The 20,400-nt window shown below is 37.0% G+C and overlaps 1 protein-coding gene across 6 annotated transcripts in view; it reads right to left on the bottom strand.

Annotated features, from left to right (window-relative positions):
- The window catches only part of FOXJ3 (forkhead box J3), a 140,560-nt gene that overhangs the window by 29,489 nt on the left and 90,671 nt on the right, over positions 1-20,400 (bottom strand). For 5 of the 6 annotated variants that reach the window (XM_070468339.1, XM_070468341.1, XM_020914808.2 and 2 more), the window contains 2 exons: positions 19,460-19,543; positions 7,395-7,496 (listed from right to left, as the gene is read on the bottom strand). In XM_070468339.1, coding sequence (XP_070324440.1) covers positions 7,395-7,496; positions 19,460-19,543 — 186 coding nt within the window. The remainder of the gene's footprint in view (positions 1-7,394; positions 7,497-19,459; positions 19,544-20,400) is intronic. The other variant, XM_020914811.2, reaches the window with a different exon arrangement.

Raw genomic sequence — 20,400 nt, 5'->3', positions numbered from 1 at the left:
TCTGACATGTCGCCCTGTGAACTCTAGCCACCAAGTTCTCCTGGCTCTACCTCCTCAACTCAGGGAGATCTTGGTGTCCTGGAAACTTTCTCCAGGCGGTAATCTAGTACAACCACAGGACTCTGTTCACCATTTCTCAGGGGATAACTGTCCTTATGGCTCAATCTCTTGAAAACCATTGTTTCATATACATTGGCTGTTTTTTCAGTTGTCTGAAGTAACAAATTAAGTCTAGACCCTGCTATTTCACCTTGGCTAGAAACAAATTATCTACTTTAATCTTTTATAAAGAACTGAATTTCTGTTTGTTGACTCAGGCTTCTGTATACGTGCTTTCTATTTTACTGACCTCTATTTTTATGTCCTCCTTTGAACTTATTTTGCTCTTCTTTTTCTAGATGCTTAAATTGTCAATATTCCATCTTTATTATATTCTACTACATGCGATTAAGGCTAATATTTTGTATTCTACAGGTTTTGATATTTCATATTTCTGTTTTTCATCAATCCAACTATTTTCTAATTTCTGTAATGATTCTTCCTTGATCCACGGATTGTGTAACCATATTGCTTATTTTGCAAACTTTGGGTGATTTCCCCATTACTTCCTTGCTATTATTTCTACCTTTAACTCCACTGCATTTGAAAATACTCACCGTATGCTGTTGTTTTCTGAAATTTGCTGAGAATCACTTTAATGTTCTAGCACCAGTCAGTATAACATGATCAATTTTGGTAATTATGCCATGCATACATTAAAAAAAGAGTCTATTCTACAACTGTTGGATAAGACATTCTATATATTAGTTGAGTCAAATTTCCTAATTTTGTAGTTCAATTCCTTTAAATATCTTGAACAGGATTTGTCTGATTTTTGTGTTTTGGTATTGATCTGCTGTTTTATGATTTCTAGAGACATGTTATGGAAAAGGAAATGGCAGCCCACTCCAGTACTCTTGCCTGGAAAATCCCATGGATGGAGGAGCCTGGTAGGCTGCAGCCCATGGGGTCGCTAAGAGTTGGACATGACAGAGCAACTTCACTTTCGCTTTTCACTTTCATGCACTGGAGAAGGAAATGGTCCAGTATTCTTGCCTGAGAATCCCAGGGACGGGGTAGCCTGGTGGGCTGCCATCTGTGGGGTCGCACAGAGTTGGGCACGACTGAAGTGACTTAGCAGCAGCAGCAGAGACATGTTAAAATCTACCTCACTGATCAAAGATCTGTCCATTTCTTCTTTTAGTCCTGCCAGGTTTTGAGGCTGTTACTAAGCATATGCAAATTTAGTAGTGTTACAGTTAATTATTGAAATGGTCCTTTTCCAAAAATAAATCTTTGTTTTTAGAGACATGTCTTTCTTTTACAATGTATCTTTTCTAAGTAGAACATAGTTTGATTTCTCTATTTCCATCCAGTCTGACAATCTTTAGCATTTTTAAAAAACTGAAGTTATTTGATTTACAATGTTGTATTAGTTTCTGGTGTGCAGCAAAGTGATTCAGTTATACACACATACATGCTTTCTCACATTCTTTTCCATTATATTTTACTACAGGGATTGAATATAGTTCCCTGAGCTTTAGAGTAAGATCCTGTTGTTCACCTGTTTTATATATAGTAGGGAGTACCTGCTAACCCAAAACTCTTATTTTATCCCCTCCTCACTCCCTTTTCCCTTTGGTAACCATAACTTTGTTTTTCACATCTGTCAGTCTGTTTCAAATAGGTTCATTTATGTCATATCCTAGACTCCACATGTAACCGATGTCATAGCATACTTGTCTAGGACTTTCTGACTTACTTCACTTGGCATGATAACTTCTACGCCCACCCATGTTGCTGGAAATGGAATTATCTCATTCTTTTTTAAACTGAGTGGTATTTCACTGTATATACATACCACATCTTCTTTACCCATTCCTCTGACAAAGGACATTTAGGTTGCTTCCAGGTTTTGGCTATTGTGAACAGTCAATGGACAAATACTGGGGTGCATATATCCTTTTGGATCACATTCTTCTCCAGATATATGCCTAGGAGTGGGATTGCAGGGTCACATGGTAGCTCTATTTTCAGTTTTTAAGGAACCTGCATATTGTTCTCCACAGTAGCTGTACAAATTTACATTCCCACCATCAGTGTACAAGGGTTCCCTTCTCTCTACCCTTCTCCAGCAAGTACTGTTTGTGAAATTTTGATGATAGCCATTCTGGGTGGTGTGAAGTGATATCTCATTGCAGTTCTGATTCACATTTATCTAGTAATTAGCAACACTGAACATCTTTTCATGTGCCTAATGTCCATCTGTATGCCTTCTTTGGAGAAATGTCTACATAGGTCTTCTGTATTTCTTGAGTGGATTGTTTTGATGCTGTTGAGTGTCATGGACTCTTTGTAAATTTTGGAGACTAATCTCTTATCTGTCACATCATTTGCAAATATTTTCTCCCAATCTGTGGGTTGTCTTTATGGTTTATTTACTGTTTGCTGTGCAAAAGCTCCTAAGTGTAAGTAGGTCCTATTTGTTTCCTTTTGTTTTTATTATACTGGGAGATGGAATTAAAAAGATATTGCTGTGATTTATGTCAGAGAGCGTTCTGCCTATGTTTTCCTGTAATTTTATAGTATCTATCTAGTCTATAGTATCTATCTATCTTATCTTATCTAGTCTTGTTTTGTTTTGTTTTTTTACAAATAGGTTTTTAATCCATTTTGAGCTTATTTTTCTGTATGGAGTTAAAGAATGATCTAATTTCATTGTTTTACATGTAGCTGTCCAGTTTTCCCAGTACCATTTGTTGAAGAGACTGTCTTTCCAAAGTTGTATAGTCTTGCCTCCTCTGTCATAGATTAATTGACCACAGGTACAAAGGTTTATTTCTGGGTTTTCTATCCTATTCCATTGATCTGTATTTCTATTTTTGTCCCAGTACAATATTATTTTGATTAATTAACTTTGTAGTATAATCTGATGTCAGGGAGCTTGATCCCTCCAGTTCTGTTTTTCTTTCTCAAGATGGAGCAAGCGTCCTCTGATTTCATGGCTGCAGCCACCATCTGCAGTGATTTGGAATCCCCCAAAATACTATCTGTCACTGCTTTCACTTTTCTGCCATCTATTTGCCATGAAGTGATGGAACCAGATGCCATGATCTTAGTTTCTTTATTGTTGAGCTACAAGTGAGTTTTTTCACTCTCCTCTCTCACTCTCATCAAAAGGCTCTTCAGTTCCTCTTCACTTTCTGTCATTACTCAAGAGACTATCTTTTCTCAATTGTGTATTCTTGCCTCCTTAGTCAAGATTAATTGACTACAGTGGGTGGATTTACTTCTGGCCTCTGTATTCTATTCCATTGATCCATATGTATGTTTTTCTGTCAATGTTTTGAGTACAATAGCTTTGCAGTACTTTCTGAAGTCTGGGAAGGTTATGCTTCTAGCTTTGTTCTTTTTCCTCAGGTTTACTTTGGCAATTCTGCTTCTTTTATGGTTCCATATAAATTTTAGGATTATTCTAGTTCTGTGAAAAACATCATGGGTAATTTTATAGGGGTCACATTAAGTGTGTAGACTGCTTTGAATAGTATAGTGATTTTAAAAATATAGTGCATATACTGATTCATTCTTGTGACCCTGAGATGTATCCAACTTGATCATAGTATCATCCTCAGTTGCTTAGTAATATCCAACTCTTTCACAACCAGGGACTGTAGCAGGTCAGACTCCTCTGTCCATGGGATTATCCTGGCAAGAATACTGGAGTGGGTTGCTATTTCCTTCTCCAGGGGATCTTCCCAATCCAGATAAAAACTCATGTCTCCTGTGGCTCCTGCACTGGCAAGTAGATTCTGTTATCACTGAGCCACTTAAGAATTTTTATGTATTCTTGGATTTGGCTTGCTAATATTTTGTTGAGAACTTTTGCATCTATATGAATCAAAGATATTGTCCTGTAATTTTCTTTTATGTTATTGTCTATGTCTGGTTTTGGTATCACAGTGATAACAGCTTCATAGAATGATGGAAGAGTTCCCCCTTTTCAATCTTTTGGAAGAGTGTAAGAAGGACTGGTATAAATTCTTGGTATGGTTGGTAGATTTCTTCAGGGAAGCCATCTGGTCCTAGACTGTTGTCTGCAGTGATTCTCTCTTTTTTTTTAACAGATTCTATTCCACTTCTGGTGTATCATGTAATTCTGGGTTAGCAGTTATTTCCTTTCAGCACTACAAAAATTTCATTCTGGTGCTGTCTTTGATCATTTCTATTCAGAATTCAGTGTTCTCTTTAAAGTTGCCTGTTATCTTCCTGATTTTAAGTTTCTTAAAAAAATCCTTGTTTTTTAGTAGTTTGATTTTTATTTGCCTAATAATGATTTCTTTTAGTTAGCCTTTCCTGAGTCTCTCAGGACTTCTTGAATCTGTACTGTGTTATCTTTTATCAGTCTTAAAAAATTAAAACACTGTTTCTTCTCTATTCCCCTTTTCTTCTCCTCTGGAACCCTAATGGCAAGTTTGTTAGATCTTTTTCCCATATCCCATTTATCTCCTAAACTTTTCTGAATTGTCCAGGATTTTCCTTTGGGGGTCAATCTGCACATTTTCTACTGACCTATCTTCCAGTTCACTGATTCTCTCCTCTGATGGGTCTAATCTTTTCTTAAACCCATCCACTGAATTTCAGTTGTTACACTTTTCAGTTCTCTTGATTCTTCCACACAGAGTCTAATTAAATTTTCTATAATTTGCCTATTTTCTTCAACATATTAGTCACAGTTATTTAAAAATCAGTATCTAGATCACTTGTGGATACTGTGATATCCTTCATCTTTCCCTCATCTTGGCATTTAATTATTTGGTCTTGTTTCCTGGAATGTCTGACAATTCTTTTCTGAAAATGAGACCTTACTTATGAAAACTTGAAAAAGCTGAGGATATGTTATCTTCCAGAAAGAATTTAGTTTCCTTTTGGCAAGTAGAATATTAGCACACCACCCTAATAACAGTTTGAGACTGGTGTTATTTTGGTTTGCTCTTACTCATAGAATATAATCTTTCCGAATTATCAAACTGAAATACTGGGGTGTTTACCATAGCTCCCTTCTGGAAGAACTACAATTTTTGTTCCCCCTTCTCTATGAGACTGCTGAATCCTGGCTAGTGCAAGCTCTACTTGATTTGCACACACAGGTTCAGTTCAGTTCAATTCAGTCGCTCAGTTGTGTCCGACTCATTGTGACCCATGAATTGCAGCACACCAGGCCTCCCTGTCCATCACAAACTCCCGGAGTTTACCCAAACTCATGTCCATCGAGTCGGTGATACCATCCAACCATCTCATCCTCTGTTGTCCCCTTCTCCTCCTGCCCCCAATCCCTCCCAGCATCAGGGTCTTTTCCAGTGAGTCAACTCTTTGCATGAGGTGGCCAAAGTATTGGAGTTTCAGTGTCAGCATCAGCCCTTCCAATGAACACTCAGGACTGATCTCCTTTAGGATGGACTGGTTGGATCTCCTTACAATCCAAGGGACTTTCAAGAGTCTTCTCCAACACCACAGTTCAAAAGCATCAATTCTTTGGTGCTCAGCTTTCTTCATAGTCCAACTCTCACATCCACACACAGGTTAGGGGTCAGCAAAAGCCTTAAGTGGATACTGCTTGCTAAAAGTTGAGGTCACTTCTGAGATTCCTTGGGATGATGATCCTTAAGCCCTGGCTCTTTGGCAACCTCAAACTTCAACTTTTACCTCCCTAGCTCAATGACTGCCCAAGTTTGCAGTTTTCTGTTCAGCCTCTATGCCATGCACTGAGAAGTGGGAAATGTCCCAAAGGAAAATGTGTACAGCTTATCTCAGTGTGCTTCTCTTTTCACTGAGATTTTCCTTTCTGAAGTCCTATCTTTTTCTCCAATGCCTCTCCTCTCTTTTTAATTGGTAGGCGGGGGGGTGAGGGGGTGGGGATGGAGTGGTAATTTTATATAGATAGGGAGAAGGGTTAATCTGATACTAGCTATCCTATCATATCTGAAAGTAGAAGTCCAAAAACTCCAGCTCCTTTATTTAGTCATGAAGTCCCAGCATTATTATTTTCTAATTGTTTCCTAACAGCCACAACTCCCATGTTTAGTGACCTCAGTATCCCCTACTTGGACTACTGCAAAGAACAGTATTAGATACTTCTGATTCCAGCCCATGGGTTTCACCAGAAATACTCAAGTCTAGCTGGGTACCCTTAGGGATGATTTTTAAAAGTACAGATTTCTGGGTCCTCTCCACAAAGATAAAGTAATTGTTTTGGTAGGCCTGCAACGGAATCTAGGAATTACTACCCCCACCAAACAAACATACACACTAACATACTCACCCCTCTCCTAAGTGATTCTGGTGGCATCAGCCTGTAAATTGTTATCTGAGAAAAATTATCACCCTTTACCTCAGCTGCCAGTTTCCTATCTAAATTAGAAATCTGACTCTGATTATAACCTATCTTCTGCTAATCCATTAACAAATAGAAAGATACTACATATAGCAATTGAGTATATGTGTTTTTGTTTGTGTGTGTGCACAAGAGAGTACAAGAATGAAAGATAAAAAAACAAAGAGCAAGTGAAAACAAGGGAGGTAAGAGGAGAGGGTAAAAGCAAGACTGAGAGATTATATGAGTACAAGTGTGGGAAATATACATCCTCAAGGTGCCCATCATGGTCCAGTAAGGAGGAAACAAATGAACAGAACTGAGTTACTTCATGAACCTCCCACAGCCTTTATAGGGTTTTGAGATATGAGGTTAAGAAATTACCTTGATTTCAAGTATCTCTTGATACAAAGAGATATTTGTATCCCACTAGGTATACTTAATAAATGAGATGGCACAAAGTTTTGACCCTTGTCTTAAAAAAAAAAAAAAACTGCAGTAGACTACCTCATATTATTTCTGGGTATGTACCTAGACTTGAATATCATGAAAGATGTTGACCAACACTCAAATCAACTCCAGAAGTTTGCCTGAATTATTTACCTTACTGGGTTCAGCTGATGCCCTGGGACTCTGTCAATCTTTTTTTAAATCACATATTTAGAGGGGTAACCAATGATTTTGAAACAAAATGTTTCAATAAAATGCTGTACTCAAAAGTTTTGGGGACTGGAAATGTCAAGAATTTATATTTAATATAGAGCTTCCCAATAAGTATCTTTCAATTTTCCAGAAAATTATTTATTTACTTCTAACTTATGTAAAACTAAAAAGCACTGAGGATTCAGCTTTCAAACTGCCATGTATGGATTGGTCAAATTGATATCTTCTTGAGCCTCAACCATAAAGAAACCTGTTGTTACTACAAAAGCAAATAAAATGTATTACTCAATGACATTTCAAAAGTGTTCAAAAAAAGAATTACTTTGTTAGTCACAGTGTTGATTGCCAGAGTTGGAGAGGCACTTCCCGAAATAATACACTCCATTCCCAAAGAATCTGAATCTATGCTATATGGAGTTGAGGCCTAAAATACAAGAACAAAATAAATAATTATTAGCTCATAAAACCACCAACTTTAACACAATTTGAAGTTATTTCATAAAATTCTCCAACATCCAGTTTTGTACTTTGTTTCTGAAAATAAAATCCTCGCTGATTCTCTTCTATTATATTTTAATAGGCTACTACTAACCTGGTACGGAGACGGAAATGGCAACCCAATCCAGTATTCTTGCCTGGAGAACCCCATGGACAGAGGAACCTGGTGGGCTACCGTTCACAGGGTTGCAAAGAGTCAGACACAAATGCAGTGACATAGCACACACCCACTGATCTGATAATCACCATGGGCTATAGAATGAGTTTACAAATATTAGAGATAAACTTCTGTAGCTGATACTGCTAATAGTCCACTAATGCCAATCCCTCCCTCTTCTACCTTTCAGTAATGGATCTCTGCAGTCATTAATTCATCACTGCCCAGCTAAAGACCACCTTTTCCAGCCTCATTTGCAACTACTTGCAGCGATGGGACTAAGGTGTGACAAATGGGATTTGAACAAGAGTGATGTGTGCAACTTTCGGGTCACATCTTCGAAAAGAATTTGCTTGACCTTGTCCCCCATTCTCCTTCCCTCTCGCTGCAACCCTGGGACACAGACATGGTGGTAGTGATCTTGTATAATTAGAAAGCTGAAGTTAATACCCTCAAAATCAATCTCAAAAATCAAAGAATGATCTCTGATCGTTTCCAAGGCAAAGCATTCAATACCACAGTAATACAAGTCAATGCCCCAACCACTGAGGCTGAAGAAGCTAAGTTAAATGGTTCTATGAAGACCTACAAGACCTTCTAGGACTAACACCAAAAAAAGATGTCCTTTTCATCATAGGGGACTGGGATGCAAAAGTAGGAAGTCAAGAGATACCTGGAGTAACAGACAAATTTAGCCTTGGAGTACAAACTGAAGCAGAGCAAAGGCTAACAGAGTTTTGCCAAGACAATGCATGGGTCATAGCAAACACACTGGGTCTTGCAACAACACAAGAACAGACTCTACACATGGACATCACCAGATGGTCAATACTGAAATCATATTGATTATACTCTTTGCAGTCAAAGATGGAGACGGTCTATACAGTCAGCAAAAACAAGACTGGGAGCTGACTGTGGCTCAGATCATGAACTCCTTATTGCCAAATTTAGACTTAAATTGAAGAAAGTAGGAAAAACCAAAAAGCATTCAGGTTATGACCTAAATCAAATCCCTTACAATTATACAGTGGAAGTGCCTAACAGACTGAAGGGATTAGACTTGACAGAGTGCCTGAAGAACTATGGATGGAGGTTCGTGATATTGTACAGGAAACAGGGATCAAGACCATACCCAAGAAAAAGAAATGCAAAAAGGCAAAATGACTGTCTGAGGAGGCTTTACAAACAGCTGAGAAAAGAAAAAAAGTTCAAGGCAAAGGAGAAAAGGAAAGATATACCCATTTGAATGTAGAGTTCCAAAGAATAGCCAAAGAGAGATAAGAAAGCCTTCCTCAGTGATCAATGCAAAGAAACAGAGGAAAACAATAGAATGGGAAAGACCAGAGATCTCTTCAAGAAAATCAGAGATCCCAAGGGAACATTTTATGCAAAGATGGGCACAATAAAGGACAGAAACAGAATGGATCTAACAGAAGCAGAAGATATTAAGAAGAGGTGGCAAGAATACACAGAAGAATTGTACAAAAAAGATCTTCACAACCCAGATAACCACAATGGTGTGATCACTCACCTAGAGCCAGACATCCTGGAATGTGAAGTCAAGTGAGCCTTAGAAAGCATCACTATGAACAAAGCTAATGGAGGTGACGGAATTCCAGTTGAGCTATTTCAAATCCTAAAAGATGATGCTGTGAAAGTGCTGCACTCAATATGCCAGCAAATTTGGAAAACTCAGCAATGACCACAGGACTGGAAAAGGTCAGTTTTCATTTCAATCCCAAAGGCAATGCCAAAGAATGTTCAAACTACATCACAATTGCACTCATCTCACACTCTAGTGAAGTAATGCTCAAATTTCTCCAAGCCAGGCGTCAATGTACGTGAACCATGAACTTCCAGATGTTCAAACTGGATTCAGAAAAGGCAGAGGAACCAGAGATCAAATCACCAACATCTGCTGGAGCATTGAAAAAGCAAGAGTTCCAGAAAAACATCTACTTCTATGTATGCCGAACGCTTTGACTGTGTGGATCACAACAAACTGTGGAATATTCTTCAAGAGATGGGAATACCAGACCAACTGACTTGCCTCCTATATGCAGGTCAAGAAGTAACAGAACTGTACATGGAACAAGAGACTGGTTCCAAATTGGGAAAGGAGTATGTCAAGGCTGCATATTGTAACCCTGGTTATTTAACTTATATGCAGAGTACCTCATGAGAAATGCCGGGCTGGATGAAGAATAAGCTGGACTCAAGATTGCGGGAGAAATGTCAATAACCTCAGATATGCAGATGATACCACCCTTATGGCAGAAAGTGAACAGGAACTTAAGAGCCTCTTGATGAAAGTGAAAGAGAAGAGTGAAAAAGTTGGCTTAAAACTCAACATTCAGAACATTAAGATCACGGCATCTGGTCCTATCACTTCATGGCAAATAGATGGAGATACAGTGGAAACTGTCAGACTTATTTTTCTTTGGCTCCAAAATCACTGCAGATGGTGACTACAGCCATGAAATTAAAAGATGCTTACTCCTTGGAAGAAAAGTTATGACCAACCTAGACAGCATATTAAAAAGTCAAGACATTACTTTGTCAACAAAGGTCCGTCTAGTCAAAGCTATGGTTTTTCCAGTAGTCATGTATGGATGTGAGAGTTGGACTATAAAGGAAGTTGAGTGCCAAAGAATTGGTCTTTTGAACTGTGGTGTTGGAGAAGACTCTTGAGAGTCCCTTGGACTGCAAGGAGATCCAACCAGCACATCCTAAAGGAAATGAGTCCTGAATTTTCACTGGAAGGACTGATGCTAAAGATGAAACTCCAATACTTTGGCCACCTGATGCGAAGAGAACTTGAAGATCCTGATGCCAGGGGAGCTTGAAGGCAGGAGAAGGGGACGATTGAGGATGAGACGGTTGGATGGCATCACCAATTTGATGGACATGAGTTTGAGTAAGCTCCAGGAATTGGTGATGGACAGGGAAGCTTGGTGTGCTGCAGTCCATGGGGTCACAAAGAGTTGGACAGGACTGAGCGATTGAACTGAACTGAGAAACAAGTAAATGATAAAGATAAAAATAGAAATGAAACAGAAAAGCAACAGAAAAAAAAAACTTTAAGACAAAACCTGGTTCTTTGAAAAGACTAACAAAATTGACAAACCTTTAGCTATTCCAATGAAGAAAAAAGAGAAAACAAATCATCACTATCAAGAAGGGAAGAGTTATTACTAAAGACTCTATATATATTAAAGTAAGAGAATATTATGATCCACTTTACACTAACAAATATAACCACTTAGATACAAGGGACAAAATTCCTTAAGAATATAATTTACCAAAACTGGAATGAAAAGAGAAAATGTGAACAGTCCCATAACAAAGTAACTATCAAAAGTGAAACTGAAAGGGAAATTTGCTCAGTTGTATCCAACTCTTTGCCACCCCATGGACTATACAGTCCACTGAAGAATAATGAAGTGGGTAGCCTTCCCTTCTCCAGGATATCTTCCCAACCCAGGGATCAAACCCAGGTCTTCCCCATTGCAGGCAGATTCTTTACAAGCTGAGTCTCCACACACACAAAAAACATCTTCAGCTTCATGTCCAGATGATTTCACTGATGAATTTTCTCAAATATTCAAGGAAGATACACCAATCTACCAACCAAGAAATTTTTCAGAAAATAGAAGGAATATACCCCTATCAGTTTATGAGGCTAGCATAACCCTAATATCAAAACCTAGCCAATATTACTATAGACGAAAAGTGTCATCTGTCATATCAGTAAACAAAAGATGGTAAGGCCATCAGGCCATCGGCCACTGCAGCAACCCTCAACTGTGTACCCCGAGGGGATTCAGGATGTAGAAAAACAGGATACTGGCCCTAAATAGTTAAGATGCATATCAAAGGAATGATTTCAATGAGCCCAGACTCTTGCATCTTCCCATACATAGAAAAGTGCTAAATTCATTAACTTGAGAGGTCTAGTTTTCTTGAATATAATCTTTAAATGTTTCGACTACCTGATTTTTGTTGTATCCACATCCCTCATCAACACAGATGCAAAAATCCTTCAAATATTAGCAAAAGGAATCCAACGATACATTAATGGGATAATATATCATGACTCAGTAAGGGTTCATCCAAGGAATACAAGGTCCAACATTTCAAATGTAATCAGTGTAATTTAACACTCAAACAGAATAAAAGAAAAGTCATATAATCACTTCAATAGGAACAAAAAGAGCAGTTAAAAAAATTTACACCCATTCATGATAAAACTCACTAAACTGGGCTTACTAGAGAACTTCCTCAATCTGATAAACAGCATCTACAAAAGCCCTACAGCTTATATCATACTTAGGGGTGAAAGACTGGATACTTTCCTCCTAAGAATGGAAATAAGGTTGGATGCCCACTTTCTCATTTCAAGTAAAGACTTGAAAGAATCCAGCCTTATTCTCATTTCAAGTAAAGACTTGAAATGAGAGATTCTCTTCACTGCAGTAAGGTTCTAGGAAGAGACAGAAGAGGAGGAAGGAAAGACACAGGAAAACTGTCTATTTGCAGATAACATAATTATAGAAATCCCAAGGCATCTTTAAAAACTACTAGAACTAACAAGATTGCAGGATACAAGTTTAATATACAAAAATTAATTACATTTTTATTACTAGCAGCAAAAAACTGAAACATAGAGCATCCAAATCCAAAATATTCATGATTAAACCTAACTGGAAACATCCAAGTCCTCTACACTGAAAACTGGAACACTCCTGAGAGAAATTAACAATGTAATGAATCAAAAGATACCACACTTTCACTTCTCCCCAGATCGGGTTGTCTGGGATAAGAGTGGAGGGAGGAACAAGTTACAAAAGGAAATGAGGAAACTTTTGGGTGTGATAGAAATGTTCATACTGTAAACTAGTAATAACTTCACATGACAAAAATCCTCAAACTGTAAACTTTAAACATTCAATTAGCTGTACATAAACTATCGCCAACAATACTGTTAAAAAACAAAAAAGTAAATCCTACCCATTGATCAAAATAACACCTTATGAAACACTTTCTAGCCTACAAAAATGAGTAGCATTTCTCAAGAAATTTTATTTCAATGTATCTCATGGAGGCAACATGTAGTACCTCCCAATCAATGTACACTCAGTATGCTGCTGCTGATGCCAAGTCGCTTCAGTAATGTCCGATTCTGTGCGACTCCATAGACGGCAGCCCACCAGGCTCCCCTGTCCCTGGGATTCTCCAGGCAAGAACACTGGAGTGGGTTGCCATTTCCTTCTCCAATGCATGGAAGTGAAAAGGGAAAGTGAAGTCGCTCAGTCCGACTCTTAGCGACCCCATGGACTGCAGCTTACCAAGCTCCTCCGTCCATGGGATTTTCCAGGCAAGAGTACTGGAGTGGGTTACCCTCTCCATACACTCAGTATGTGTTTGCCCAACTGAAATGTTTTTCAGTTCTAAGAGTTCTGAGAGTATGTAGACTGCATTCCTTCCTCTGCCCATATATACCTTTAACTAAAGCTTCCCTCATTCAGACAGCCTCAGAGAAGAAAGGCAAGTGGTAAGAGTTAACTTCAAACAACAAAACCACTCTGTAACAATTCAGGATCTTAGTTTCCCAACCAGGGATCAAACTCGTGCCCCTTGAAGCGGAAGTGTGGGGTTTTAGCCATTGAACCAACCAGGTCAGTCCTTGATAGTTTCCTATTTTCTATGCAAAAAGTTATACTTCTGCATCAAATTTCTAAGTCTTACTCCTCTTCCTACAGGCCTTCTCACAGAAGCATTTTCTACTTTGAGTCACTTTAGTTACCACCGCTTGCTCTAACATGTTGCTTAATTACATAGTAATTTGTTGTCATTTGTAACAGTATTTAAGACAATTATATATATGTGTGTATGCATATATAGATATAGATTAAATGTGGTGGGTTCTCTTAAAATGAAGAGCTCTGTTAACTAAAACCAGACAAAGACACTACAAAAAGAGAATATGACAAGCCAGTATCTCTGATGAATACAGATGCAAAAATACTCAACAAAATATTGGCAAGCCAAATTTAACAACATATAAAGACACACAAAAAAAGCATGTGACAAAACTAAACATTCACTTATGATAAAATCTCTCATCAAAGTTAGTATCGAAAGAATATACCAAACATAATAGAGGCCATGCATGACAAACTAACAGCCAATACTCAATGGTGAAAAGCTGAGAGCCTTTCCTTTATAATCAGGAATAAGCTAAGAATTCACACTCTTGCCACTTCTTATTTAACATAGTACTGGAAGTCTTAACCACAGCAATCAGACAGGAAAAAATTGGAAGGTAATAAGTAAAGCTGTCACTATTTGCAGATAACATCATACTATATATAGAAACCCTAAAGTCTGCAGCAAAAAAAAAAAAACCTATCAGAACTAGTAAATGAATTCAGTAGAGCTGTAAGATACAATTAATATACAGACATCTGCTGCTTTTCTATATACCAGTAATGAACTAACAGAAAGAAAAAGCAAGAAAACGCCATTTAAAATTGCATCAAAAACAGTAAAAACACCTAGGAATATACTTAACTAAGGAAGTAAAATACATATACTGTGAAAATTGTGAAATGCTGATGAAGAAAACTAAAGATATATACAAAGAAAGGGAAAGATATCCCATGTATTTGGACTGGAAGAACTAATATTGTTAAAATCACCATACTACCCAAAGCAATCTATAGCCCTAATGCAATTCTTATCAAAATACCCATGACATTTTTCAAAGAAGTAGAACTAATCCTAAAATTTATACAGAACCACAAAAGATTCTAACTTGCCAAAGCAATCCTGAGGGGGCAAAATAAACAAAACAACGCTGGGAAATCATACGCCCTGGCTCCAAACTACACTACAAAGCTACAGACATCAGAACAGCGTGGCACTGGCACAAAAACAGATAAATAGATCGATGGAACAGAACAGAGCCCAGAAATATACCTATACACCTATGGCCAATTAATCTATGACAAAGGAGGCAAGAAAATATTGTACAATAGAGAGAAGAGTCTCCTCAATACATGAAAAACTGGGAAAACTGGACAGCTACATGGAAAAAGAAATTAGAACATTTCCTTACATCATATACAAAATTAAACTCTACTACAAAATAAAACTCTAAATGGATTAAAGACTAAATGTATGGCCAAAAAACATAAATCTCCTAGAAAAGGCCATATGTAGAACATTCATTGACATAAATCATAGCATTATTATTTTGGGTCTGTTTCCTAAGGCAAAAGCAAAAGTAAACAAATAGGACCTATCAACAAAACAAAAAGATGACCTACTAAATGTGAGAAAATATCTGCAAATGATGTGACCAATAAGGAGTTAATACCCAAAATATATAAACAAGCTCAAACAATTCAACATCAAAAAAAAAAAAACAACCTAATAAAAAGAATGTGCAAAAGATGTGAACTGACACTTCTCCAGAAAAGATAAACAGATGAACAACAGGCACATGAAACAATGCTCAATGAGTAATCAATCATCAGAGTAACACAAATCAAAATCACAGTATCACTGCATACCTATAAATATGGCTATCATCAAAAAGTCTACAAATAAATGCTGGCAAGGATGTGGAGAAAAAGGAACCCTAGTATATTGCTGGTGAGACTGTAAATTGGTACAGCACTATAGAAAATAATATGAAAGTTCCTCAAAAAATAAAAAAGAACTACCACATGATCCAGCAATTCCACTCCTGGGTATATACCTGAAGAAAATGAAAACACTAATTTGAAAAGATACATGCACCCCAATGTTCATAGCATCATTATTTACAACAGTCAAGATATGAAAGCAACTTATTAAGTGCCCTTCAACAGATGACTGAATAAAGAAATGAGATATATGTATATATAAATATGTGTGTGTGAATGTGTATATGAAGGAATATTAGTCATAAAAAAGAATGAAATTCTGCCATTTGCAGCAATATGGACGAACTCAGACAGCATTATGCTTAGTGAAGTAAGTCAAAGACAAACATTCTATGTCATCACTTATATGCTGAATCTCAAAAACAAACAAAAATAAATTACAAAAGAGAAACAGACTCTTAGATATATAGAGAACAAACTAGTGGTTACCAGTGAGATGAATGAAGAAGGTAAGGGCAAGGTAAGGATATGGGATTAAGAGACAGAAACTACCATGTATAAAATAAATAAGCAACAAGGATATATTGTATAGCACAGGGCAATATAGCCATTATTTTATAACTTTAAATGGAGTATAATCTATAAAAATACTGAATCACTATGTTATATACCTGAAGCTAATATATTGTTGTATATAAACTTACCTAAATTAAAAATACTTTTAAATAGCATTGAAGAAAAAAATTAGTACTCAGGTCCAAAAATAAATAAAGCCCATTATCTCATAATAAGTTATGTATAGATGAAAAGAAATCTGATTGAGTGCTCTGATCTTCGGCACAGCAAACACTAGCGGCAGTATAGTGCAATTGTGAACAGCAGACTCTTAAGGCAGACTGAGTTCATAATTCTGGCCTTGGTACTCACTACTGTCCTTTGTACCCTTGGACAACTTAATATCTGTGTCTATCACTTTCATCATTTGGATTTACTATAAAAAATAATAATATACATAAAATTCTTTAAAAACATCTACCACATAAACTCAATTATATTTTTATTATGCTATTATATTAGTTCATATTGCTATAACAAAATACCATAAACTGGTGGCTTATCAAAACAGAAATTTATTTCTCACAGTTCTGGAGGTTGGAAGTCCAAGATCATGGTGCCAGCATGGTCAGGTTCTTGTGAGAGCTCTTTTGCAGGTATCCTCACTGGTATTCTCACATGGCAGGAAAGAGCTAGCCAGCTCTCTGGCCTATTCGTACCAGGGCATTGATCCCATTTATGAGGGCTTCACAGTCCTGATCCAATTACCTACCAAAGGCCTCACCTCCAAATACCATCACACTAGGATTAGGGTTTCAACATATGAATTTAGGGGAACACACTTAGTCCATGGAGCTGTTAAAAGACTTCTATCCTTTTCCTTTACAGTTGAGGATTCTGAAGCTCAAAGATTCTAACAACTTGCCAAAAGTCACAAAAGATGTAAATAGTAAGGCCAGAAGAAAAACACAGGAATCCTAGTCATGGAGCCCATTCATCTTCACCATGCTGAACTTTATTAGCAATCCTTTTTAGGTAATCACGTCTGCTTTACGATAAATAAAGATAACATGGTAAGATGAAAGAAAACAGAAAAAGGAAAATGAAAGGCATTTATTGATACACATTCAAGGATTAAGTAAAGAAGACAGTAATACCACAATGAACAAAAGAGAACAGAGGTTTATTCAAGTAAATGGAGGGAACAGGAAGACAGTCCAAACTGTGTTAAGAATACTAGGCTGGAGATAACAATCAGGCTTTACTTTTCCTTCAAGACATGAAGATACTGTTACGTGCATTTTTAAAAATTGCTTCTCTTACATTAAAAGCTCTTCTTTCTTTGAAAATGTGTGACATACATTAATATTTCACATAGGACTCTGATGTTTACACATGGACAAAGAAATAACATTTCAGAAGTTTAATAAGCTTTCAGGGATGTCAACATCTTTACTATCTACATTTTAAAACTCTTTCAAGTTTCAACCTGTGGGTCATGTTTAGTTTTTGACAAAAAGTTCTAAATGTTTAACAATCGTACTCACTATTTGACCATCTTAGGTACTCCCTTAGATAAAACCCAGTAACTACTTAAATACAAGTATAGTGAAGTTGCTCAGTTGTGTCCGACTCTCTGCGACTCCATGGACTATATATATAGCCCACCAAGCTCCTCCATCCATGGGATTCTCCAGGCAGGAATACTGGAGTGGGGTTACCATGTCCTTCTCCAGGGGATCTTCCCGACCCAGGGATCCAACCCGGCTCTCCCGCATTGCGGGCAGACACTTTACCCTCTGAGCCACCACAGAAGCCCAAAAAATACAAGTATATTTAAATACAAATTGTGTCCTAATAAAAATACTACCTGACCCCCCAAACCTCTAAATAAAAAAGTAGAGACACATCAGTTTATCAGGACACAAAATTATGTTTTGTAAGAATATTACCTTCCAGAGTATTTGTGAGCGCCTGTACTCTGTATTAAACATGTCTCCCGGATTAGACACATTCTACTTACAGCTGTTCTCTTTCTTTAGGCTCCTCTCCTACAGTAGCAACCAACACACAGCTCAGGCAAAAATAAATATCAGCACACTATATTAACTGAAAGGCTCTGGTACTGGATAGTTTATGGAACTATACTACAAAGGCAAACTGTTGGAACTTTTAAATGCTTTAAATTTAAAAGATAAAAATATAAACAGCAGAAAATATAGAAAATACATGTTCAAATACATATTCAAGAACATGTACTTAGTATATAAAACATAATTCTGTAATCAAAATACTATATTCCCATAGACTTCCATTATAAAACTGACAATATGGTCTTCAGAAAAAAAAAAAAAAAGAGTGCTCTTAGATATAAAGAAGTATTGCTCTAAGAATTATGAAACAAGGTAACAGAATAAAAGCCAGGCTTCACATCCAAACAGATTGCCCAGTTGTCAATCCAGCTACCAATTCAAATTTCCAAAAATACTCAAGTTCCAGGAAATTCAGAAGGAGAGAGCAAACGGTAGAGACCACAATTCTTCAGCCTCAAGATAAAATCATCCGTTCTAATGCTCTGGGTTAAATGATGTGGACTCTTCTCCCCTTCCTTCAAATTCTGGCAGTAGATGCTAAATAGTGTGTTCTCCACATTTTCACACAATAAAAGTCTGTATTATCCTCTAACTAAAAATAAACTTTCAAAAATAAAATACAAATTTTAAGAAAGATACTGAAAAAAAAAAAAAAAGTCGCATGTTTTAAAAAACAAGAGTTGGACAGCAATAACTGAAGGTCATCCCCTCTCAAACCATTACGTACAGAGCTCATCACCGTCTCAGCCTTAAAACTCCATTACCAGAATACTATACCATCAATATAAACCTGTTCAAATTTTGGTTTGTATAAAACCAAAAAGGGTTCTGACCTGAGAGTTCACTTTTAATTTTGCAAAGCTTCGTAACTGCAGTACTTGAATTCCCTCCGCTGCCACCATAAATTTGCCCGACTAACTCCCATTGCTGCTGTACCTCATGGCTCATCCAATCCCAATTTAAGCCCAGCCTGAGGTTCTTACAGATTTGTATACAAAATAATTACTACATAATTGGAATCAGGAAAAGACATTTTGAAGATAATCAGGAAAATTCAATATAATCAGACTGATTATCTGCAGTGAAAGGGAATGGTTTTGTTACATAAAACCAGTCCTCATTGATGCAGAGAGGGAAGAGTAGCAAATTAAGAGACCTGGATTTAACCTTCAGTTAGATAACTGTGCCCTAACTACAAAACAAATAAACAAACAAAAACCCTTTTACCTGATCGCTAAACTACCCACCTCACTCAAGAGCTGTCAGGATCAAATAAGTCTCAAAGTGTTTTGAAAAAACAGAAAATGTCACCCAAGTAAAATATTACCTTAATTACTGGAAATTACAGTATTATAGAGAAATGAATTTTTAAGATCTAGATTTCCAAAATAATAACCCCATCATGCTAAACTAGTGATAAAGAGCTTTTTACCCGTTCTACAGATCGTGCTCTCTTCTTTGGCCGAGTAGGCAGCGCATCTTCCTTCGGATTGGTGTCTATTGCCCAATAGGACCCCTAAACGTAAAGAAATAAATATTAACAGTATATTACAGCAATTCTGTAACATTAAAAATGGACAATCTTGTGCTTCAAAAGAAACATCCTGCAGATAAAACAATGGGAGAGTACAGTGAGAGGAAACACTAACTTTCAACTAGCAAAAGTAAAAGTATATGTAAGAAAAGAGTCCCTTTATAACTAATTATTAAAGATTAAAAAAATCACAATCTCAAGAAGCCAAGCCCAAGAAATACGTCACAGCCAAATAAAAAAAGGAAAATGACCATCTAAACACATTTAAAATGTAAATATACTGAATCTTATTTGAACATATGTGATCATTACAATAGCATATGACATTCAAGGTAACAGAATGTTTCTTTTCATTTTTTCCCTTAATTTTATTTTTTAATTTGCTATTTTACGGTCTTTTCCTTCCCAGCTTCCTTGCTTTTCCCTGCAGTAATAACTTGCAATACCTACAGAATTTTAAAAAATATTTCTTTATTTGGCTGCGTCAGGATCTTTTCATTGCACTGCACAGGCTCCACTGCAGCACAAGCGCTCTCTAGCTGTGGTGCACAGGCACAGTTGCCCCATGGCATGTGCGATCTTAGCTCCTGACAAGGGATCCAACCCACGCCCCATGCACTGGAAGGAGGGTTCTCAACCACCGGACCACCAGCGAAGTCCCCAGAATCTTATGTGTAGTTTCTGCAACCTGGGACCTCAGGAAAACTAAACAAGTAAGGGAAACATTTTATAAAACAACTTTCTTGATCACATTTTATACAATAAGTGTACCCTGGGAAGCAATGGTCTATATATGTATGTATCTTTTATTGTTTATTCTAATTTTAACTATTCACTCT

Source organism: Odocoileus virginianus, chromosome 5 (genome assembly GCF_023699985.2).
Source record: "Odocoileus virginianus isolate 20LAN1187 ecotype Illinois chromosome 5, Ovbor_1.2, whole genome shotgun sequence".
Taxonomy (NCBI): Eukaryota; Metazoa; Chordata; class Mammalia; order Artiodactyla; family Cervidae; genus Odocoileus; species Odocoileus virginianus.
The sequence above is the reverse complement of the archived record's forward strand: the minus strand, read 5'-3'. Positions and strand labels throughout refer to the sequence as shown.